The sequence below is a fragment of the Sparus aurata genome, chromosome 23, assembly GCF_900880675.1.
Source record: "Sparus aurata chromosome 23, fSpaAur1.1, whole genome shotgun sequence".
Classification (NCBI taxonomy): Eukaryota; Metazoa; Chordata; class Actinopteri; order Spariformes; family Sparidae; genus Sparus; species Sparus aurata.
In genome coordinates, this window is record NC_044209.1 from 17,541,625 (window position 1) to 17,566,228 (window position 24,604).

The following is a 24,604-nucleotide window of genomic DNA, read 5'->3' on the forward strand; positions in this document are numbered from 1 at the left end:
ATTTTTGGGTGTACGCAACACTTCTTTTTAAAACTGTTATTGTATCTCAAGGACTTGCTGTTAAAAGCACTTCCCCTGCTTGTTTTGATGATTGTTTGCATTCCAGCACAACACAAAATCCACTCTGGAGCTGACTTTGCACCTGTCCCTTTAAACGCAGTACCTTTAAACGGCATTTCCTGTTTTACTACATTTCCCATGCACTACAGGAAATAGGTGTGTCCGTAGACGAGCTTCATAATCAGGTCAACCAATCAAAGACATTCCGTGGGGAGCGCGTACTTCGAAATGGCGTTACGTTGTCCAATGATCTCCCGACATTTTGCGGTTTATAAAATCTGGCCAATTGTTGCGGGCGTTCTTTGCGCTGGCCAATCATAGAGCCACTATGTAGCGGATGGGCGTCACAAAGCTCAGCCAATCAGATTGAATGTGGAGTTTAAACGGTGAGCGCGGGCGGTCCTAGAGGAGCTTTGGGGCGGGCCCAACAAGTGGGAAGCGTGCTTGAATTTGAATCCAGGCAAGAGCTAACAACTTGTTACGGTATCAGTCAACTACTACAGCACGACACAGGCTGTGGGGACTATTTTTAACACTGTACATCTTTATATTTCTGGTGAAATTGTCCGTATATTTGTATTTGTAAAATTAGCTAGCATCGCCGTAACGTTTAAATCGCCGCTCAGTGCTGTAGCTACAGGCATCACAGGCTGTTCGAGGAGAGCTCACTACACTTGCAATGAAAGCGGGCGGTAAGTAACTAAACTGAAGTCAACTTAAACCAGCTCTTACCACTAGACATATGAGCATGTCTTAATGTCATGAATGTTTGTGAATGTGCGCTAACTTAAATGCTTTCAATTTTAAGGAGTAAGCTAGCACTGGTGACTCCACTAGCTCCTAGCCAACACAAACGTTAACCGGGGTAGTCATGGAGTCCTCCTGTAAGCTACTGTACTCAAATGGATTAACTAGGGCGATATTTGTTTAAATACGTGCCTCCTCCTGGTGTTAAACCCGTTCGTGCTCATTTAAAAACTATAATATAATGTTAAACTTCATGAAAACTTTCGTTACTTCGCATTTGTTGCATTTGAACCTCAGGAGGGAAATTTGGGCGCTCACTCTGTTCGACTTCTCCCAGTCAGATGCCCACATCGCCGTCGTTAACTAGCTTTTAATGCTTTACACACTTGATTATATGCTATTACACGCTCATGTTGGTGCTTTTTAGATATTCGTATTTACATGAAATTCAAACTTTATAGTATTCAAACAGAGGGCTTGTCTACTAGACCACCCGGAGATGCCTTACGTTAGGCGTTTTGAATATGGAGCCATAACTTTCACCTTGCTTTGCCTGACTGCCAGCTTACACATCCATCACTGTGTCTGCTTTAAATGAAGTGCCAATATTTGCTTGACGATAATGTGTGAATTAGTTTGTGAACTCTGCACTGAGATGTGAAATTCCTTTTTTGTGGTTTTGTGTGCACTCCAAATGCTGATTGAGAGCCATGCAACAGACAGAATGGGGAAGTTCTTGCTAATTGCCCTAATTTTTTAACTACTCTATCTTTCAGTGGTCCACTGCCGTTGTTCAAAATGCTACTCAGTTCCAGCACGGAAGCGGGTCCGTAAGCGAACTCCAGCCCTTACCTTGCTGTCTCTACCTGAGGAGATCCTCCTCTGTGTGCTCCAGTGCCTCTCTGCTGAGGACCTGCTGTCAGTCAGAGCAGTGAGTATACACACTGTGACACTGGTGCACAACATCTAGCATGCATGTGCCATGTTATACCAGATTTGTTTTTCCCCCATCATCTTGTGACCACCTGATTTAATATGTCACACACATCTTTTTTTGAGGCACCAACTGTCTTCTTCTGTCACAGGTTCACTCCCAGCTGCGGGACATTGTCGACAACCACTCCAGTGTTTGGGCAAGGGTCAGTTTCAGGGACACGTGGCCATGGCCCGAGACATTATGGCTATTTGAAAGGTAAAGTCGCTTCCCTCAAAAACAAATGTCACTAATATATTGTCTGTTTTTCTGTATGTTATACCTGAATCATCTATCTTTACAGAGCTGCTGAGAAAGGGAATTTTGAAGCTGCTGTGAAGCTTGGGATCGCTTATTTATACAACGAAGGACGTGAGTCAAACTACACAATTCCGTAATTTAACATTTACAAGTGTCTGTTAGTACATGTAAGCATTTATCTTGGCCAGATGGCCATCTTAATGATTTCCACAAGTGACTACTGTTTTTGACCTGGGCCTTGTTTATATCCACTAGCGTTGCTGAGTGACGAGGGGCGAGCGGATGTATGTGGTCGCAAGGCCTCCCACTTCTTCAGTCTTGCGGAGAGCCTTCGCTCTCCCTTGGCGGATCCCTTCATCTGGGTGTTCATCCGTCCACCGTGGTCACCCACTGGTAGCTGCTGCAAAGCTGTGGTGTTTGACCGTCTCAAGGCAGAGTGTGACAGCAACGTGGTAGGTGCTGCAAATGTAATTCTTCTTTTACCAAACCCAAAGGAAACTGAAATCTGCAGTCATTATTAACTTAAATCTTTACCTTTCTGTTGTTAATAATTCAAGTTTGAAGTCAGTGGCAATAATGTAAATGCTTCATCTAAATCAGACTCTCTTGACTTTGACCATTAAAATCAAATTCTTTGCAACAGCAATTTTTCTGTCTGTTTAGTGGCCATCCTTGGAATCCTAAAAACAAGATTTCAATGCTTTTGTTGACCTGACACAAAATAAAGCTCCAAACAAGGCACATCTTCTCCTATTGCTCAGTTGACAGACTGGCATGGTTAAAATTCACAGAAACATTTAAATCGAACTGGAAAAAGTTTTGAGCAGAATGCAGAGTGTTGATAAAGAAGATGATAATTAATTGGTGTTTTTCGATCTGTTTTTCTTTCCTCTACAGGAGAAGAGAGGGCCCTTGCTGCACTGTTTGGCCAGAGTTCTGCAGTTGTTTGAAGTGAGTATGAGAGTAAAAATTGAATCCGACTGTCTCTTTATGGGTGTGGTGAGTGTAGTTTCTATTAGCCTTCAATCAAAGTGTATTGCTGAGTGCTGTCCTCGTCTGACTAGTCATTACCAGCACAGATGGGCTAATAGTTGCTTTCTCCTTTTCATCTAACACAGCTGTTGCCTCACAGTCCCTGTTCAGTCTTCTTACTCACAGCCTGGGTGCGCTTTGCTATTTAATGGTGTGAAAAATGATTTCACGCTGCTTACACAGAAAGCTGGTTTATTCTTCAGGATCACGAAACTCACACATTTCTATGTAGACGAGACAACATTTGAGCGCTTTGTTAGAGTCTAGGAACAGAACGTTTTTGTAAACTGTGACATTTTCCAGGAGGATGAAAGGCGTGCCGATGCCATATCTATGCTGGAGCAGTCGTCACAGGCTGGCTGTCTACAGAGCTCCTACCTGTTGTGGGAGCACAACCGGAAAGCAGCTGTAAGTGTGAATCTTGCTTAGTTTTCTAATGTTTTTTTTTGGGGGGGGGGCGGAAATATCAATGTATCAACAGTTTCATCATGGGCAGAAAGATGCTTTGCCAAAACATGAATTGAATTTATTTTTTTGATAAATTTTTTATGTGTTTGAATTTCAGATGGCAGATCCAGGCAGGTACCTCCAATGTGTCAGAACCCTCAGAGACTATGCTGGCAAAGGATGCTGGGAGGCACAGGTGTGTGATTAAAAGCAGTAAATTGCCAATTAACGCAGCAGTTGATTTAATGTGTGTAGTTGTGCATTTTCAGTCTCGTGATAATCTTATTTGTCAGTCAGCAACTTTTTATTTCCCCCACCACATACTGTAATAACACAAACGAAGTGAAGTGTTGGTCTTTTGACAGCATTTCAGCTGTTGTTTTGTTTAATTTCTCATTTTCATTTCCCACTCCTTGATTTGTCTAGATCTGGAACTTATTGAAGCACTTTTAGGCGATGTCTAGAGGCCTTGACAGCTGTTGAATTGGTTATATTGTGTGCGTTTGCGTGTATAATGCCTTTCAAAGCTTTGCCAAAGTGGCACCAATGAATCACACAAATGTGACTCATCGAGATCACAAGCTTTGTATTTTCAGCAGCAGTGTTGCAATATTCACTTTTAGGTTGACCCAATTCAACAAGTTGTAAGGTAATTTTAAGCTTTTCTGAAACATTTACTTAACACTGTCCTCTCTTTGCTACAGCTCTCCTTGGCCAAAGTGTGCAGCAGTGGGAATCCTCTGGGTTTGGAGTCAAAAGCCTGCTCTGACTTAGTGGCCCAGCTTTTCAGTTCCTCTAACCCGGCATCACGACCCTCCTCTCAAGCCATCCTGAGACAAGGCATCAAGGACACCATGAGGTAAACATCAGCAGAAACTCCTCCATGATATTACTGGAATGATTAATCTGTTGGTGAATTATCTTTCGAGACAATTGAATGTTCCTGTTAGTCATTGTTATGACTCCCTTTGTTTTGATCACTGTAGATATCTTTAATGCCATTACTAAAGGGTAGATGAAACAGAACACCAGCACAAGTCAAGGGTCTCAGAAAAGAGAGTTGAACCTTTTCCCTGTGGACACACCCCAAAGGCATTAAGTTGTGATTTGGTCATTGTGGATAATTTTTTTTTTTTTGGGGGGGGGGGGGGGGTGTCAGATAATGTCTGCCAGTTTGTGCAGGCCTACTACATAACAATCAGAGCAAAATCTGTAATTTGCGATAACATTGTTCGATTTATCATTCAGCACAAGTTCTTTGCTATGGGCATCACAGACTATTTATTTATTAAAAGACTAAAATCTTGATGAATCATCCTGTCTTTTTCAATACAAATGACCCTCATTTTCTCCTCCTCTCACTCTCTTTCTGCCTCTCCAGGTACATCCTGGTGGACTGGCTTGTGGAGGTGACCACCATGAAGGACTTCTCCAGCCTGACGCTGCATGTGACAGTGGGCTGTGTGGATCGCTACCTGGCTCTGCGGTCAGTCCCCAAGGCTCGCCTCCAGCTGTTGGGTATCGCCTGCATGGTAGTTTGTACTCGGTGAGAATACATGCAAGCTTATTCTCTGAAACCTTTTTGTGCTTTCCATTTTTTCATGTAAATGTTGTGACATGGTATTGATTTAGGGATTAGGTAGGAAAACCAGCTTTGAGGCAAAAATATGTTGTTTTTTTTATGGCAGTCTTCATGTTTTTTTTATGGCAGATACTGAATACATTACAGTGGCAGCACTCTGTGTTAAACATAGAGGCAAGATAAAGTAATTTACAGCCAAACCAAACTGTAAGGATTTATAAAATGTATGTAGAAAACTAGCAGCAAACAATAAGGGAAACATAAAATGGCTTCTATTTTAATGTTTGGTTCTTTTCTTTTCAGCTATATCAGTAAAGAAATCCTGACCATACGTGAAGCTGTTTGGCTCACAGACAACACCTACAGATATGAAGACCTGGTTCGAATGATGGGAGAGGTTGTCTCTGTGCTGGAGGGAAAGATCAGGGTGAGTACAACAAATATCCTTTTGTCATGCAAATGACTGAAAAGATTTCTGCCAGAGCATATGTATTGAATTTGCTGAATTTGTCATCAGAGCCCCACACTGCTGGACTATGGAGAGGTGCTGCTGTCTCTCCTCCCTCTGGAGAGACGAACCACTCACCTATTCAGCTACATCTGTGAGCTGTCGCTGCTCTACTCTGCTCTCGCCACACCACCACCTGCCAAACTGGCCTGCGCTGCACTACTGCTTACCCGAGCACTACATCACTATGGTAATAACACTCACTGAGAAAAACAACGCAGCCTGTTTGAAAAAAGAAATGCATACAGTATAGTCCTTTCAAACAGATACAATTTACAGGGTTAGTTGAATGTTAAGTTTATGTTCACCTTGACTTATGTTTGTGGTCTCCCTCTTCAGCTCCCCTCTGGCCTAGCCAGTTAGTCGACTACACAGGCTTCTCCAAGCAAGACCTCGTCTCCCTCTCTGTGCTGCTCTACGTCAAATGGTAAGCTTCCCCCAGTGTGTGTTTTGACTGGATTTGTAGCCAAGCAATTCATTTATTTCTCCTCTAACTCCATGCATGCAGATATAGAGACAGCCCTGTGCAATCCTCCCAACGGAGCACTCTCAATTGTTTGTTTGCATTAGTTTCAAGTGACGCAATCAGCCCCGATAACAGAAGTCCTATTAAGAATGTCATTGGGGTTAACATGACCTTGAAGATGGAGAGCAAGCATAGTGTTGTTGTTGGTATTGAAAGGCACATTTCACAGGCACTTCAACTGTTTTGATCTCAGCATGGTGAGTCTCTCCAAGTGATGAATGTAATCAGTTCAAAAAGTACAGCTCTTGAAATTGTCCAATCTATAGGGAAAAGCTTTTGACATATCATCCTGACCTCCTCTAGCTATGCTTTTGATTACAGAGGCCAGCAAGTGTAGTAGGTTCTGACTGGTATTGATGTTTTTAGGATTTATAGCATTATCCAGCTTGTATATTTGTTCATTTTTAAAGACTGACGAGTGTTCAGCACATTGAAATTGTGTGTGTTTTCTGCAAAATGGCGTTTGACCAAACAATCCCCTGCATACAGTTTGGACTTACTGATTTGTTAAGTAAAGTTCTGTTAAAATCTCTGCAGATTAAACGTTTACTCTATTAAAATCTACAGCTTCACTTTAAAGCGAGCTGTTAAGGAGAGTTGTTAGAGGTTGAGAACAACCAATATGAATCCTGTTCTACATTTGTTATTTGACAGCAGTTTTGTGTGCCACGTTAAAACTTTTTTACTGTAATACAGCCTAACCTTTTCAGAGCCTTACTGTTGTATTTTCAGTAGTCATGTCACGAGCCAGGTTTCAAGTGTTTGACATAATTGATGTAGCTTGTCAAGGATCTTGTTCATAACCTGGGGATACAAGAGAGTGAAAACAAACAGACTTTCTTTAAAAAGGTATTAATAATTATTTTCATTTAAACCATTAATTTACTGTCTGCACTCTGCAGCTTTTAAAAGCCTGTATTCTGGAGAAAACACTGAAATCGACCCGCTCAATTTTCTGATATCTTACTGCACCTTGACTCTTACCTAGAGCTACTACGTCACTTCCCCCACATGCAAACAGATTACAAAAATTGATTGGTGACGTGTCTGGCTGTTTTCAACATTCTCATATAGCCACATTGATTATACATAAGATTCTTTTTAACGTCTGGTGACGAAGTATATGGATGGCCATTAAGGTATTAAAGCAAACTTAAGGCCTGAAGGAAAGCTTCAAATTCAAAAAAGACTGCAGGCGACATTCAGGCTGTGGGGTGGGGGTGTGTAACCATCAGTGAATCACCAACTGAGTCACAGAAACGTGCCTCGGGGTGGTTCACTTTGATAGGTGAGCATCCCATCGACAAACTGTATTTTTCAAATGGACAAGTAACGAGATTTGTCCCCAAGAGTTGATTATAAAGATGCAGCAAGCAAAGTGGATAAAACTCAGTCATTTTTCTTGTCTCCGTTTCCCCCTCGTTCTGTCTCCTTTTAGTTTCAGCCAAGATGTTCCCAAAGATTACAGGCATGTATCTCTTACCGGTGTGAAGCAGAGGTTTGAAGATGAGGCCTACCAACACATCAGCAAAGAAAAGGTACTGGATTTGTTTTTGTGTTTTTTTATTATTGCAGATCAGGGGAAATATCACCAAACATTAATATATTTCAACATTGTAGCACAGCATTTCTTTCTTTTGTTGTCACTGAAACTGGTCACTGATAAATATTCCATGGCCTTCCTCAAGGTGATGGACTTTAAAGAGTTGTGTCAGATCTTGGAGATTCCTGAAGAGGAGCCTCAGATGGAGCCTCCCAGCCCCACTGGTCAACCCGCAGACATCCACGCCTTCCTCGCATCTCCGTCCAGTACCAGTAAGAGGTGAGCCAGTTACCAACACAGTCCCATTCAGACACTTAAGGGCTGGGTGAAAAAAAAAAAGGTTTGCCACAGAACTGTAGTAAGTTGTAAGAAAACAAATAAGTAAATTTGACTGCAAGTCCATAAAATTTGTGCCCAACAAGAGTACTTGAGAGCAATAGTAAATGCAAGTTACCTGAATACAGAGGAGCAGCGTGATTTTAAAAAAGCCTGAAACTGGAGCCATTTGTTGAGACCAATCATCCTTATGAACTCCTGAAATTAACAAAAAGGTTTCTTTCCTTCCCCTGCACTAAAGCTCACAGTGTTGAGCGAGGTGTAGGTTAAGCGGAGCACCAGCAGTAAGGGCTGTTAGTTCTGATTAGCCAGGATGACATCATGTAAAGGCAGGGTAGGGGGAGCGTAACAGGACCATTCTAATCCGTTGCAGCAGTTCTGTTGTAAGGGGGGAAGATGGCTCAGTCCACTGAACGCTGTACAGACTAGAATTCCTCTCAAATACAACCTTAAAAGGAAGAACAGAGAAAATATGTTAATACCACCATTAGACCTGCTACCTGCTCCACAAGGCAAAGTCCTTCTAACTTCTACAGTTAACATTACAACGGGTAAGAGGCCTTGAGGTCCAAAGCAGAGCTGCAGTCGTGAGTCGGTAAACATGTGGAGATTGGAAATCCATATTCATGTGACTCTAAAAGCTTGTCAGTTCTATTATGCTGTGAAGATGACTTCATCCTTTGGAGCAGGCCTCCTGGTCCCACTTAACTTTGGAACTTCATTATGAAAAGAGGGATCAGACTTGCTCCAGCACATCCAACCGTTGCTTGATTAGATTTGGATCTGGGGAAGTGGGAGGCCTATACATTTCACTCAACATTATGTCCTAAAAGAGATAAATCCTGACATAAACTTGAATAAATGTATATTTTTAATAACATGGATGTATAAAATGATTTGATACCTTGAATAAGCACATGTACACAATGTACTCTATTTTCATTCCATGGCATACTTTGAAAAAGGTAATAGGATGTTGTATGAACTGAATGTTGGGACCGGAAAAGCCAGTTAAAGCACCTTCATGTAACAGAGTTACTTTATCTGTGAAAACTGTCCCATATCACAATATCTTGTTGTATTTACATACTGTTGCTCCCAACCTTTCAACACATAATGCACGAAAAGATTACTCGGTATCATAGTATTAAGGTGCCAGTGTGACAGGAATTGAACCAAATGCAAAGAATTCAGTTTTGAGAAACGACTCACCCACCGACAGTAAAAGGACCAGTGGCCCCGCCTCTCCTGTGCCCTGTGACAAACAGGACACGTGAACCATCTTGTCCAGAAGTTGTTTGTTGTCTGTGCCATCTGTGAGATGGTCAAGTGACCTGCTGTCAACAATGCTGCTTGTCTCATTTTCTCCCTAGGAGACGCGATGACGCCATGCAGGCCCACAGAGCTGGCTTCGTGGCCACACCCACAGCAGAGCTGTCCAATCAAGAAGAGACGCTGCTGGGAGACATCCTGGACTGGAGCCTGGACACTTCCTGTTCTGGTTATGAGGGGGACCAGGAGGAGGAGAGCGAGGGGGAGAAAGAGGGCAACTGTAAGTGTTGGGAAAAGGGACTGGGTGTATTTAGTACAGTGTGTTTTTCCCTTAAGTGTATATAAATGATCTAATCTGTATGTAGAGGGGAGAGTAATGCATGAGTCACTCCTCCATTAGGACATTACGTGGCTAGGGATGACTCAGCAGTTGCAACATCCAGCATAATAAACCAGCACGTACTTATGCAGGCTTACGGTCAGGAACAAATGAGGATGGATGATAGTAGCTGTACAAAGCATGTTGGCATCTGAACTTTGTGTAAACCTTGACTAAAGTGATTCACCGTTATAAACTCTGACACCTCTTCTCTTTCAATAGCTTCCATGATATCCATCAAACTGCACACACTGACTGACGAAGACAAAAGACTAGAGCACTGCAGAGCCCTGTCCAGCGATGAAGACAGCTTCTGTGAAGCAGAAAGGGAGGTGAGCAAGGATCGGGACCCTCTTTCCTTCTCCTCAGGATACTCCTCCGTCCAGAGTGTCAGCCCTTCATCCACAGCCTCCTCCTCTCCCCCCTCCCTCCTTATGCCTTGCACATTCAAGACCTTTACCACGTCCCTGGGCGCAACCTCCGCCAATGCCCAGCCAGGCTTCCGCCTTTTGGTGCCCATGCAGAGGCCCCGGGGCACCTCCAGCAAACAAGTGAAGAGGAAAAACTCGGCAGCTCACAGCGGAGGTGAGGTGGAAGTAGAAGAAGAAGTGAAAGGAGATAAAAATACTGCCGGTGCAGGGTTTCTGAGCTTATAGACAGCAGTTGTTCGTCTGGCTTCAGGCAGCTCACAGACCACCTGCTCAGTAATGATCGTCCAGCACTTTGTTCTCGATGCTGTCAGTCTGCACTGGTTCACCAAACGGCTGAACGATCAAGAGACTTTAAGTTTCTGGAAAAGAAAGGGAAAATGAATATGAATTACCTTTTTAAAAACAGGCCTTTCTATTGCATTGTATTACATTTCATTTACAGGTTTACAGGCACAATGAAATACCTCCATTTATCAAAGACTTGCAGTCAGCTCTGAAACCACTGGAACATGACTTGACTTTCCTCAGGACCCAAGTACAAATTCTGTTTTTACAACCTCGGTGTACCTGAGATGTAAAAGAAATAAAACCTCATGGACTTATTTTGGTAGAAAAAACAAGATACTCTTGGCTTCCACCACATGCTCCACATGCTTTCCTGTTGTTGTGATTGTTTTGGTTATCATAGTTTCTGAGATGCACTGTCTGTACAAGTAACTGTCTTGTATTTGGTAAATGTCAACCGTAGGTGACTCCTGTCATCTATCTGATGGAAATGTATGCATTATAAGCCGAAAAAAAGAAATGATTGTATGAATTCCTCTTGTTCAGTTTTGTCCTTTAGTTCTACGTTTGTTTGCCAAAGGTACTGTGGCGGTGTCATTTTTGTTTTCAGGGGCCTCTAGTTACAGAGAAACAGAGCTGTGAAATGAGTCTTCTGGTAGTCTGCATCTTCTTGAGTCTTGTACATATACATCAGTTGTGCTGTCGATAAAAGATCCACAGCGCACTGATCCAACCAGGCACCGAAAGGCATTAAGAGGTTAACTGTTGAAATATTGACACACTATTGCTCAATGTCCAGCTGAATGAGTATCTTACGAACCTCAGCTCATCACCCAGGTGTTCAGTGCTGCACAGTCACTAAGTATTTAGCTCAGATGTAATGAGGCACCTGATGCTGAGGAGTTGGACTTCGACCACTTTTCCTCCCATCTGAATGAATGCTGAGCACTTTGATCATCACAGAAGGAGCGCAGCTCAATGAAATGTAACCATTTCCTCGCGTGAACAATCAATGCTGACGTATCTTTGAACGATCTGCTTTGCAGAGTGAGAGGGAAGTTCAGACGCTAAAGGAGAATTTTAACTGTGGCTTGGAAGGTACCCTATGCCTCATTCACCACAGCGAGGACATTGTGTGTAAATGGTCGTGACTGACTGTACATTTTAAAACTGTTACGCCAGACTGGTTCTCTCCTGTGTTTTATAATTGTACATAGTAGTATATGTATAAATATAGAAAGACTAAGAAAATGCCACTACTTGAAATTGTTTTTGCTTCATTCCAAAAAGGCAGTTTTCTTTGTGAAACCTGTTTGTTCTCCAGTACAGTGTTTTCTCAATAGACCTGTGATGTGAATATGTAATTTTTGTATTGAGTTCAAATAAAAGAAGCCATCATGCAAGCTTCCTTTCAGTCATACGTGTCATGCCTTTGTAACCACACAGACACTTGAATTGCTAATACATCTATTGTTCCCCTGATTACTCTGAGCCAGATGGAGGTTTATAATGAGAATCTGGGGGCTTATTGCAGTTTGTATCTTTTCCCCAGACAAACGTTTTTTTCTTCGCAAGCTTCACAAATTATTGAAGAAATAGGTTTACAGAAAAATAAATAAATGGGCTGTCTGAAAGATATCTTTAAATAGTATCTGTCTGGGTTTGGAGACTGAAGTTGTGTTCAAGAGCACGCCAAACCAGAGGGCACTATTACACAGGGCAGTACCCATAGGATAAATACTGAGGCCGTGAAAAGAACTCCCACCAGGAGGAGTGTCTACATTATTTTAGTTATGAAATGTTTCAGTTATGTGCTGAGTTTTTGGTTTCTTCAATATTTGTTTATGAAGAGAGCTGTCCTTTTAGGCAAATTCAACTTTTAATAGCCAGCGGGAAATGCTGTGTTTCTGCAGCACTGGAAGAACCGTTCTAGAGTCTGAGTGAATAGAAAATAGAAAAGAGGTAGTTCACCAAGCTTGGAGGGTCTAATTAATAGACACTAATGAGTTGTATTATGGAAATGGTAGTGTCCAGCCATTAAAAAGCCATTATGAATCTAAAAGGGACTAACTTCAAGTCTGGTTCTGTTCCTGGCTGAATGGATTTTGACCATTCTTGTTTAAATCTCACTCTTGAAAGATGCCCCATCTTACTGAAATTGCAATATAGAGTATAACTTTATGGTAAGATGCCACAGGTGATAAACACGTTTCATTCAGGGTTAGTTGGAGTAGTAAAGTACTCAGAGTCTCTCCCTATGCTGACCAACGACAACATAGTTTGGAGTAGAGAGACAGAGGCAAGGCGCGGGCCGCCGCATGTTAGTCCCCATCCCACCTCCCACTTGCTAGCATGAACCATGATAGAGGAGAGGATAACAGATAGAGGGAGAGTAGGTTGAGAGGGGGAATGCATTAAACCAGTGCAAGAACACACCTGATCCAAATCAGGTGTGTTCTTGCTTGGTTGGAATGAAACACACCTGATTTGGGTCAGGTGTGTTCTTGCTTGGTTGGAATGAAACACACCTGATTTGGATCAGGTGTGTTCTTGCTTGGTTGGAATGAAAACCTGCAGCCACACGGCCCTTTACTGGATCAGTTTGACACCACTGCATTAAACAAACCCTCATGCGCAGTGGCAGGACAAATCCAAGAACACACTAGTGTCCAGTGGTTAAAAAAAGAGCTCCATAAACATATCTATATATCTATATAAAATGCAGACAACGGCGTGTCCAGCGTCAGGCCAAAAAAGGACAGAGGGGTTGGGGTTAGGCATGCAGAAGGGGAGAGGTTAAGGACAGGATAACCAACTGGTGTGGCCATATGTAAGACCGAGAAGACTGGCAAAAACACAGCAAGAAATCACAGAAAAATCAAAGGCAAAAACAGCATTGTAGACAGTAAGCAAGACAGTGCTGGAGGTGTCATCTTGGCAGGATATGGCACAAATGGAATACTCTGAACAATGCTGGAGACCACTGCCTGTCATCCCAAAGGGAGCAGGAAGAGCCCCTCAGACATCATGACAGACATTTCCACCTGTTGTCTGAATCAAGGGAACGTGGGCCAGTATGCCGGCCCGCGATGCCCCAAAAGCGAAAAACCCAGCAGGGAATTTCGAGTGATGACGTGCAAAGTGTGTACTCACTGTTGAAGTATTAGAAAATTTAGGATTGTGTTTGAATGAGAGTAAAGCCTTTTTGGAAAAAGCCACTTGCTAAGTGAGTTGTGACAGTGCCGGAGGTGCCATCGTGTCAGTATCCGCCCAATTGGAATACTCTGAACAGTGCAGGGGCCCATTACAAGTTAGGGTTAGGGTTAGGGTTAGGTTATGTAATTTTGACTTTTTAGATATTTGACCATTTTGCTTCTATAACATGTCTTTTTTTCAGACTAGTGGAAAGAAATGTCAAAAAAATTGGCATAATTCTCACACCTACACATGAAAAATCAAAACTTGTCTATTCTTAAGGTTTAACATAGGGGGTTTGTTCATATATCATTACAATACTGAAAAATATAACAATTTATTCATAAAAACAGCACAAATTTTTTCACGGCCTTTGACAGTATTTTCTGATTTACAAAGTTCTTAAAAGCGATATCCAAAATCCCCCCTGTAAAAACCTTTAACTTTGTCCATTGGTCAAATTTTTCTTTTGTAAATGTATGCAAATAGGTGCACATAATTAAGCAGACAATTTCAGAAAATGTAAGAAATAAAATGGGAAATTTCATTATAAAATCTGTTAAATCTTCAAAAAAAGTTATCAGTGTTCTGGGGACCTCACATTCCTCTGATAGCATCTTATTTATTCAGTTATGGAAAAAAAGAGTTTATATTATTACCTTGTTGTTAGGGTAAATATTAAAATTCTTTTAATTTTTAGTTTGAATGTCTTCTCCAAAACTACATAGTGCCCCTTTAAAAACACTTAAATGGATAAATCTGTCCTCAGAGGAAAATAAGATCCCCGGAACACTGTTTAAAGCTAGAAAGGTGGCAGGGTCCGCCAAAAGATTCCTCTCTTCTTATTAAAATGTATTGCCCAAACAACTTAGTGCACCTTTAATACATAAAAATACATGTTATGACTGTGCAATTAAAGTTATATGAAGACTCTAATTAACGTTATGTAATATAATGAGCTTGAAAACCTGAAGTCCTGGTCCAGCTGTCAAAACAAAAGTGTCTTTAAAGACCATCCTGTGTGAAAACAAGCTTCCCCCGACTGCACTGAAACCACTCGTCTCACGTCTTTGTCCTGCATCATGACTGGGCGACCCGACTCTTTCAGGTGAACTCGTGTCTCCTGTATTGTCTGGCAGTTTATTTATTCAGTCATGACAACAAAGTTTGCTAATTGACTTTGTTTAGGCGCAAAAGTAAAGTCAGTGATTTCACTTCTGATTAAAATTTCTTCTCCAAAACTATATAGTGCAGCTTTAAGTATGTATATATATATATATATATATATATATATATATATATATATATATATATATATATATATATATATATATACATATATTTCTGCTGTTTTTTTAACTTTTATTTTAACTTTTTTTATTTTTCTTATCTGAGACATACTGTATTTAGTAAAGATTTGATTGAACTTGGAGATTAAAAAGTTGAATTCATGAGCTCATCACAACCAGTCTTATTGTTTAATTATTGAAAAAAATGAAAAACAAAGCTAAATATTCTTGAGAGCAACATAATATAATACATAAATAGCCATTGCAGATTATTATTTATGTTTTTTTCTCGGGTACATATCCCTACAAGCCCAGCTGAAGGGATCACGTGACACTCTGCTCCACTGAAGTCACGTGAGGTGTTTTGTTGACGGTTGTCGCTGCTGCGATGAATTCACGGGCTTATCAAGCCGCTGGTGCAATGTCATCGCCTCGCTAGAAGGCAGCAAACTGAAGGGGGAAAAACCTGGACCGGCGCTGCAGACGTCCGTAGCTTCATTAATGCTAGCCGAGCCTCGACAGTGTCGGTAAAGGAGGGAGAAGCCCTGCCGCGATGGTTTTGTTGTCGGTCTGAGAGGAAAAAGGAGGAATTGTTTTCACCTCCACCAGGAAGAGGGACCACAGCTCGTGAAGTTCACATGCCGAAACTCGCTTTTGTTTGAGGTAATTTGCCATAAAAATGTCGCGAAACACGTCTGAATCGAACATGTAATGATTAATAGTTTGTCAAGTTTCATATTGCCGGTGAGTCAGCACACTGTGTTAAAGAAATACCTAGCTTTGTGCCTCAGCTCCATCATTAGCATTCATCAGAATCCTTAGGGATTGACGAGCAGGTGGACTGTCCAATCAGGAGGCTCAGAAGGCTGCTCTGGACCAATCAGAGAGGAGCAGGGCTGGTTTTTTGTTTTTATGGAAAAGGATCACATCTCCAATGGCTTGTTTATTGTTTCCTACAAGATACTGGAAGAGAAATGGTCGCTGTAATCATGTTGCACATGATCTTCTGAATCCAATTAGACGGATAAGACATTCACTGACCCCTGATGTATCATGAAAGGGATGTAGCTACTCAGAGAAGAATGGCACTAGTGTGAATCCGGACAGTACCAGTATGACCACTTTATTACATTTATGAACTCGTGTGCTGTGAAATTGAAATCTAATGAGGCAGAGCTGGCTGCTGTAGAACTAGTTATTTGTCTATAACAGCAAATGTGACTGTCAGTATTAGTACAAGTTCATATCCTGTTGGCATGGGCTGTTAAATCAGGCATGAAGATGTCTCTGTCTGTCACCATCTAATAGTCCAATGGATGTTAGCCACTGTTTTGTTTTATTTTAAATCTTTTAGTCATTTGCCTGTGGTTTTAGTTTCCCATCGGAACTAAGTTCCAAGCAGATAACCACCACCTTTCGTTTTGATAGTAATACAATTTCATCTTGTTTCACAATCTCTATCTTGTGATGATGCCAAACATCATGCTAATTGTGACTGCACATTGCTCAATTTCACTTCTCTTTTTTTGGTTTCTAGAGTTTTTTTCTTGAATAAAAACTGAGATCAGACACCTTTTTATAGCACTACCTATATTCACTGTTGGTCGAAAGGGTTTTCAGAAAAACACAGCTTCAAGAAACCTTTTCAAAAAGAGCACATTGTACTTTTAACTCTGGGCTGAAACTAAAATATGCCATTATTTTTCTGTTTCCAGCCACTGTAGAAGGCTGACTGGACTGTGTTCTGTTTAAAAATGGCTATCGCACGACAGTTTGGACTACTGGTGTGGAAAAACTATCTTCAGCAGGTGAGTTCACAAATCATGTATGTGTCTTTCCTCAGGGCTGACACTGTTTTTAACTGTGAATTGTCAGTGGTAGCTGGATTTACATAACAGAGGCCTGTATGACAGTATTTGTTGAGTTATACACCTTAAGGGGCATCATAAATACAGTAAACTGACTAACAATTTGTTTCTCAAAACTTGAGATCTAACCCAGCTACCAGGCAACTGGTTGACCCCAATAATATACAGCATGCCTGCACTGTTGTTGTGTCACACAGGCGCTTGCTAGGTCAACCAACTGGTAGCTGTCACATGCTTTTCCAGCCTTAAAAGGCTATCTTCTGGGGGAATTGCTTTAAGATGTTGCTTAATTTTCTTGTTGTTGTGACATAGATCATAAGACAGGAATGATTATAATCAGACTCCCATATCTACGCAGACATCTACTTTTATTTTTTAATGACATCAGTCACTTGAAGTATGTCGCTGCAAGTAATTGAATGAAACATTAACAAAAAAAGTAAGATAGAGAGCAGGTAAATAAATCACATTTTAAGAATAAGGCAACATAATGGGGATGAAAAGTTATGAGTATTTTTTTTCTTTTTCAATTGTTGGTAAACATGTTTGTCAGGTTACACACACCTTATCACAAGCCAGATTCCCAAGGCAGACAAAGGCACCTCACAGTTGCAGTTCACTTGAGGTTTGTGCTTTTGTGTAGTTCTTCTCAAATTCAGGGTCTGTCTTCAGTTTATAGAAGATAAGAAAGAATTTTTAAGCTAAACAGTGCCAGTGTGTTGCTCTGAATGGCAGGTTGCACAACTTTGAACATTAATATCAGTTGATGGTTGCACAACTATTCAAATATGGAATTGGCTATCTGCTATATAGCATGCTCGCTGTGAGGTTGTTGCTCCAGCATTCTTTATCAACTCGCTGCTACTCAAGTGGTGGTTGTCTGGAGACCACAGAGACTCCATTAGGAGCAGACAGGAAGAAATACTGAGCATTGTCGATTTGCTTCTCCATCCTGGCTGCAGAAAACAGACTCGGGCTGCATGTTGATCACTTAAAATTACAACATTTATCCTTCTGGAGCAAAGTATGGGCATTTTAATTTAACCTTTCATGTATGAAAGGGCTGAATTACAGTGTCCACACATAATTCAACCTTGTATTTATGGGACATCCTGTTTTAAGTCCTATGGTGTGGGAGCAGCTGACCCAGTTAGAGACTTGAAGGATAAGTTGCCCCGAAAATGAAAAATTCTGTCATTATCTCATCAGTCCTGTGTTGATGGAAAGTCTGTTAAAGTTTTGAAGTCATTTCTTGGGCATTCTCCAGAATGACTGAAGAAGATGAGGATTTGTGTTGAAATTAAAAAAAACAAAAACAACTGAAAGAATACATAGCTTACACCAAACAAGCTGTATGGAACTACTTAAGTCTCTGGATGCTCCTTGATCCTAAATGGATTTGAAAAGACGTTACTCTAGTAGCGTTATTACACACCCCATCTGAAGTTGGTGCAAGAGCTTGACTGCACGTCATGGGTGTAAATAACATATTTTCAAATCAGTTTCGGATATGTGGGCTTTCAAAGACTTGGATTTGTCCACCATCCGCCTCAGTGGATCACTAGAATGTTGTAACGCTGTTTTGCTGTGAAGCTTCAGAAATGTTTTGTGGACTACGAAACTTTCCCACGACTTTCTGTTAGCATCAGGATGAGTAGATAATAGCTGAATTAGCATTTTTTGGCGAACTTATCCTTAATTAACGTAATATAAAGTTACAAACGTATGAAATTTCAGTTCTTTGGAAATCGTTTGCTATATTAATGAATGTAATCACTGAGCTAAATCAGCATTTGGTCTAACAAGAGCAAAAGGACCACATTGTGAATGTTGTAAGCCCCACACATGAGCCCTTTAAAAAAAAAAAATCATCCAAAATACATTTGAAATCTATTTAGCTTACCTTCTGTATTTCCTTTATTAAAGCAATCATTGACATTGACATGGTTCATGATGTGTAGGTGGTAACACATGTTTTCACTAATAGTGCTTGAGACAATTTACTCCAGTGTGCTTCAAGTGATGTATTGAGTCGCTGGTGCACCACTTCCTGTTTGGCCTTTGCTCCACTGACATTAGAGGCACAATGGCTGCCTCGACTGTCCTGGTTACTGACACCGATCATACGGCTGAAAGGAACTCATTGTAGACGTTACAGTGGTTTCAGTTAAATGCGTACATGCTTGACAAAAGTAAAAAAAAAAACATTTAAGTTCTTTTTTTATTATTAAAGAGGTCATATGCTAATTTTCAGGATCATACTTTTATTTGGGGGTTTTAGTAGAATATTCTTACATACTTTAACTTTTAAAGAAAACTTTTTTTTTCTCATATGGTGCTTTGCTGCAGCATCCCTTTTCACACTGCGTCTTGAATGCTCCGTTTTAGCTATATAGTGAGAAATCGCATTGTACATGCACATTAATTAATGCGCAGGATCGAGCCAATCAGAGGTAGAGTAGGGCAGGTCATGTTGAGCAAGGTAGTGTGATCTAAAATTACCTGCTTCAGGTGCAGGATTTTCTGTGGGGGAGAGTCACTCCCTTTGGCATGGACTTTCGGCTTTTTCACTTTGCAGACCTTCAACATGCAGGAAAATGACAGAAATTCACAACACAATAAAGGAAAGGCAAAAACCCAAAAAGCACAGTATGACATTTAAGCAGTGGGTGTTGCTATGATTTGTGATTGAAAGCAGAATCTATGATCTCTGCTCAACAAATGGTATCACATTTGTCTGATTTTATAAAACCAAATGTATAGACTTAAGTCTGGTATTGAATTACACAGCACTAGGAATTTGGTGTTTCAATACCAGCACAATAAAACATTTGATTCCTTACTTTGCTGAGTGTAGACATGTTTTCAACATCTGTTATTCGTTTCACATAATATCTGATGAAAGTAAACAACATTGGCCAAGCCATAAGGTGACTCAAAAAGGATTCAGGTTTATTATGCAGCCTGACACAAAACACTTGGTTTAAATACATTTATATATATGCACTCAAACACAATTTATAAACATGGAAAAACATAGAAGATGTATTTTCTTAAGTTGTCTTTATTCCTCTTGAAGTGATCGTTTTGATTGAGTGGTGAAGAGGCGAAGGTCTGATATTGGCACCCCTCTGAGATTGTAATGTCCTGAAACTGTCCAAGTCACTTTGTACTCCAATCACTCAACCGTAGGAGGCCGTCATATAAATTATGTTATTTTCCAACTGTCTGTGAAATCCTTTAGTTCCAAATCTGACTGGTGTGAAAGGAATAAATTGATGCCCACACCACATCTTGACTAAAAATAATTTGTCGTTAATGTTTTGAAATGGGGTCATGTTTTCTTTTGTACGCCGCAGTGCTCTCAGTTCAGGTGTCTGAGGAGATAAAAGGGTATTCATTCTACCAGGCTCACCTGTGGCTGAAATATGCAGGCATTTATTAATTTTAATGGATGTTTACTAAAAGTCATGAATAATCTGTCAAATGTAGCATAGTTCAGTCTTCTTACAAGCCTTATATTCTCTCAGACCTTTCATTTCTCCGATTCTCTTTAACTCTTTTTTTTTTTAAATATCTATCATCAATGAACGATTATGTCCCTTCTTGCTCTCCAGAAACGTCAAATCCTGGTGACTCTGGTAGAGATACTCCTGCCTCTGCTCTTCTCCGGCATCCTCATTGTGCTACGTCAGAAGGTGCCTTTTAAGGACTACCCGAATGCCACGGTCTATGAGAGCTATGCTGTTGACGGACTTCCCAAGAGGTTTCTTCAAAGCTTACAGCTGGCTTATGTGCCCGGTAACTACAGTGTGGTGCGTCAGGTGGCAGAGGATGTGCGTGGCAGCCTGTCCCTCTCCTCAGGTAGGTCATAGTCGATACAACACAGAAAAAGGAGGTTATGTTTTCACCCGTGTTCCATTTGTTTGTTGGCCTGTTGGTTTGTTGGTTTGTCTGAGGATTTACACAAAAACTACTGAATGGATTTTCGTGAAACATGGATTGAGGATGGGTCTCAGCCCAGACAAGACTCTATTAATGTTAAATGCGGATTAGGATAAAGACGATTGTTACTCAAGTTCTTTAAAAGTGGGTTTTTCCCACATTTTGGGTCATTCTCAGGCAATGATAAGTATAATCTATGGATCTTGGTTAGAAAAATCAGACGTATTGAGATGGCTGGTATCTATGAGTGAGTACGAAAGGGGACTGTTGGGTTTTGGCAGAGGTATGCGGTCTACTGAGTGCCACTCTAGTTATCCTAGCCATCTAGCAGCCTATTTGTCTTAGAACATTTGGACATTTTGGGAAATACTTATTGTAGAGAACTATGTGAAAAGATTCATTCCTATCTCATACTTGTTCTGGTAAGTATAAGGCTACACCCAGCAGCTTAGCTTAGCTTTGGTTAGCGTAAGGACTGAAACAGGGGGAAGCAGCTAGCCTAGCTCTGTCAAAGAAAAGAAGGCCCAAGCACATCTAAATCTCCTCAGTTAACATGCTGTATCTTGTTACTTTAATCTATTTAAAAACTCTAATGTAGACTGTAATTCCTGAGTTAAGCAAACAGGCTGATGGATGTAGACTTAGATTTATCAGGGCAATACGGGAGTGGTATTGATGCTCCATTAAAACTTTTATAATATTGAATTGTTGTTTTTGAAAATTTTGATTTTGATTTCAGCACAGCCACATATTTACATCCCCAGTTTGAGCTGTAAGTGCCACCACTACAACCAGTGGCACAAATACCACAGCCTTGACAAGGATTGTAATTCAGGACAGAGCTGGGAATACTGGTTTCTCTAGATACGGCCCTCAAGAGGGCAAACAGACCGCGCCCTATACTCGTGTCAGCTGGGAGTTTAGACTACAGTCCATCTCTTTTAAATCCACACACACACACACACACACACACACACACTCCTCTGTGTGAACAGCTATTCAGTTAAACAAACAGTCTGACTGACAGGTGCACAAACAGCCTGTTTACATGCAGTATTTGTTCGTGAGAGACAATCAGCAAGATGGACAGATAGCAGCAGAGCGAGGCTGAAGGTAGAGAAGCAGAAGCAGGTAGACAGATCTGTGTTACTGCAGGTTGTGCTGTATACAACCGGGTGAGATCCCAACTCAGCCATGAATGAATAATTTAGTTGGGCTCAGCGTTCAGAAGGATAAGGTGGAGGGGAATGATCAAGGCGGAATTTTAATATGTCATGAACACAGAAGACCACCAAAAAGGTGACCTCAGTGTTCAGCCTCTGGTCAAGTTGACAGCAGTTAAAAAGCCCTCTAATATTTCAAACATTTTTTTTGTTGTTAAATGTGATGACTTTCTCTTCGCTGTTCATTGGAGCTCAATGGGAAAGTCAGAAAATAACTGCATCTGTATGACCTCACATTACATTGTTATTAACCAGCTGTTTTCCGAATTGGACATAAATATACCATCAAACTAATCAATGATTACATCTGAAGCTGTGGTACGTGGCAGAATTTTACGTTGATTTGTTGTTTCTTGTAGATGAAAACTTTTACCATTTATTATTAATTTTTAGCTATCTTTGGATCCATTACCATTATTATTGATTATTTCAATTTTCATTGTTTGAAGCTTATCATGTATCCATAACGTTGGCTTATAATTTTAGCTTTTATATCTATTTGTATATATATTATTTTCCTAAACACAAATATGTTTATATATGACTTTGAGCAAATCATAATTTCTTTTTTCTCTTTTTTTAAACTAGTGGAGCCACTCCTCAATATGTTTATGTAACCTCTGAAAACAAGAATCTCTGGTTGGGAATTTCTCTGTTTAACCACTAATTACTTCAGTAATATTTAAAAAAAGGCAGCTGAAGTGAAGACTAATATGTCGAATGCATGTCTGAACCTGTTTGTTTGGCTCCTGGTTGCCCTTGACCCACTTCCCTCTGTTCCCTCCGTGTGTCATTTAAGTGTTTGTTTTATGAGACTGACCCAGATTTGACCCTTGGACTGATGTGTAACACTGATGTCCTTTGCCAGACTCAGAATACCTTCATGTGTGCTTGATTAGGGGAGCAAAAGTGTAATTGAGAAATCCAGTCAAAGAAAGAAGTAAAAAGAAAACCAAATCTCTTTCGTCTTTCATCATCCTGTTGTCTGTTTTTCATTTCATTTGGACTGCGTGGGTTTTTCAAGCTGTTTCCACGGTATTGTTGGTGTTATTGCTTCTTTTGTGTTTCAGCTAGCTCTTTGCTCTTTGTGTTTTTTAGCATCTGTCTCCAAAAAGCATGTATGTAGGCGTATTCAACAGGCTCGAATATTTATTGATGATATTTGCCGCACAATTCAGTATGCCAACAGCGTCTCAACCAACTTCCTGCCTGTCAGCGACAGTAGCGAGCACCAAGGTCGGACAATGAGACAGGCATGAAAACAGGCGTACGTGAGATGAATACCACGCCATAACGAATGTAATGATCTTTCTATCTGTGTGTGCGTGTTTGTCTCTTTCCCAGTGCGTGGTTTTGAGTCAGAGGAGCACTTTGAGGACTTTGTGAGAAATGACCCTGCATCAGGAAAGGTGCTGGCTGCTGTGGTGTTTGAGCACCCTTTCACCCATGACGATGAACCTCTGCCCATAAAGGTAAAATGCTGCACACACACTGTCACACACAGGGGCAGGAAGATGATTGATAAATGCACCTGTCGAGTGGTTGCCACTGCAGTGCATTGTTTGGTGCGCTGATAATTGTCTTAGGGATGCTGCAGAGACGAGACACAACATGATTAAGCTGTTATTAGTATGCTGAAACACTGATTCGTGTAGCATTTACATTATGTTAACAGTAACACTGGTTCAGGCACTTTCTGCTAACTGAAAACCTGTTTTTTGACTAAATGCAAAGTTGACTGCGAGTAGTGATGAAGCAACACCTCTTATCAGGAAAAACCTGACAGAGGACAGGTGAACACACAGGTTTGTTGTATGACAGAATCAGGAGGCTTCAACACTTTTTGTCAAGTTCACACTACAGGATTTTTAGCCCTGATCTTGCTGTTGCTGATGCTTTTTGGAGATTGCCGACAATAAGCTCCAGATCGGAGGCAGATAAGCGAGTGCTCCGGTGAAATGTGTGAACTGTTAAAAGATGTGATCCAGAACCTCGAGGATAGCTCGGCGGCATGTCGCCGACGTTTGCTGGATATATCACACAGGCTAAATATATAGTGTGGTGTAGATGGGTCAGGGAGCTCGGATCAGAGCTTATCATGCACCTAGTCGTATGAGGTGGGCATAATAATAGCTTATGATTGCAGAATACAGACACACGGGAGTTCAGTACCTGAAACCGTGTCATACTTGTTGAACTGCAGCACAAACAAAAATAATCCTTGGTTTTCGCACATCCTGCTAATCCGCTCTGTCACACGTATCCATTTCTTTGACTTTTCTGTGTTTTCGCTGCAAATCGCCGGACAACAACCTAGACTGCCTGACTGCGTGATTCCCACGTACCTTCTCAAGTTTGTGGCAGAAAGTTGTGCAGTGTAAAAAGCAAAGCGATCTGACGATTTTGAAAGTCTTGCGGTGTGTTCAAAGGCTTTAGACAGCTCAAAACCTTGTGGAGAGAGAGAGATGTCGTTTAATCATGTGCCTGTCTCCACATTCCTCTTTCAGATCAGTTCAATACAATGTTAATGTCCTTGTAGAAGGTTCTCCTTTCTGCCAGATGAATAAAACCATAAACACGAGGAAACAAAAGGCGATGAAACGAAGCAACAGCGCCTGTTGTTCTCAATCTTTTTGTCACATGTATTCTTACAACAAAGGAGTGTGACTTGTTACTCGTGTCACAAACTTTAAAGCAAGAGT

General features: G+C 40.9%; 2 protein-coding genes and 1 long non-coding RNA gene across 4 annotated transcripts in view; 2 read left to right on the top strand and 1 right to left on the bottom strand.

The window, feature by feature from the left end:
* The first annotated feature begins 461 nt into the window (after positions 1-461).
* ccnf (cyclin F) lies at positions 462-11,800 on the top strand. Its single transcript, XM_030408976.1, has 17 exons — positions 462-752; positions 1,584-1,738; positions 1,893-1,999; positions 2,085-2,152; positions 2,297-2,493; positions 2,939-2,992; positions 3,377-3,481; positions 3,639-3,716; positions 4,225-4,379; positions 4,902-5,066; positions 5,406-5,529; positions 5,620-5,800; positions 5,950-6,037; positions 7,575-7,674; positions 7,825-7,958; positions 9,389-9,567; positions 9,889-11,800. Exons 1-17 carry the CDS (start codon positions 740-742, stop codon positions 10,320-10,322), a joined length of 2,337 nt encoding a protein of 778 aa, XP_030264836.1. The 5' UTR covers positions 462-739; the 3' UTR covers positions 10,323-11,800.
* LOC115576392 (uncharacterized) lies at positions 7,683-9,393 on the bottom strand. The gene is made up of 3 exons (XR_003982829.1): positions 9,232-9,393; positions 8,134-8,463; positions 7,683-8,000 (listed from the first exon to the last, which is right to left on the bottom strand). It is a non-coding gene; the product is annotated as an uncharacterized LOC115576392 (long non-coding RNA).
* Positions 11,801-15,201: 3,401 nt separating the features above from the next.
* Positions 15,202-24,604, top strand: part of abca3b (ATP-binding cassette, sub-family A (ABC1), member 3b) — a 29,313-nt gene continuing 19,910 nt past the window's right edge. Inside the window, exons 1-4 of one of the 2 annotated variants that reach the window (XM_030407765.1) lie at positions 15,202-15,529; positions 16,582-16,674; positions 20,352-20,598; positions 23,247-23,374. In XM_030407765.1, the coding sequence (XP_030263625.1) occupies positions 16,621-16,674; positions 20,352-20,598; positions 23,247-23,374 (429 nt within the window). In that variant the 5' untranslated portion in view covers positions 15,202-15,529; positions 16,582-16,620. Of the gene's footprint in view, positions 15,530-16,581; positions 16,675-20,351; positions 20,599-23,246; positions 23,375-24,604 lie in introns of those variants that run through there. The other variant, XM_030407766.1, reaches the window with a different exon arrangement.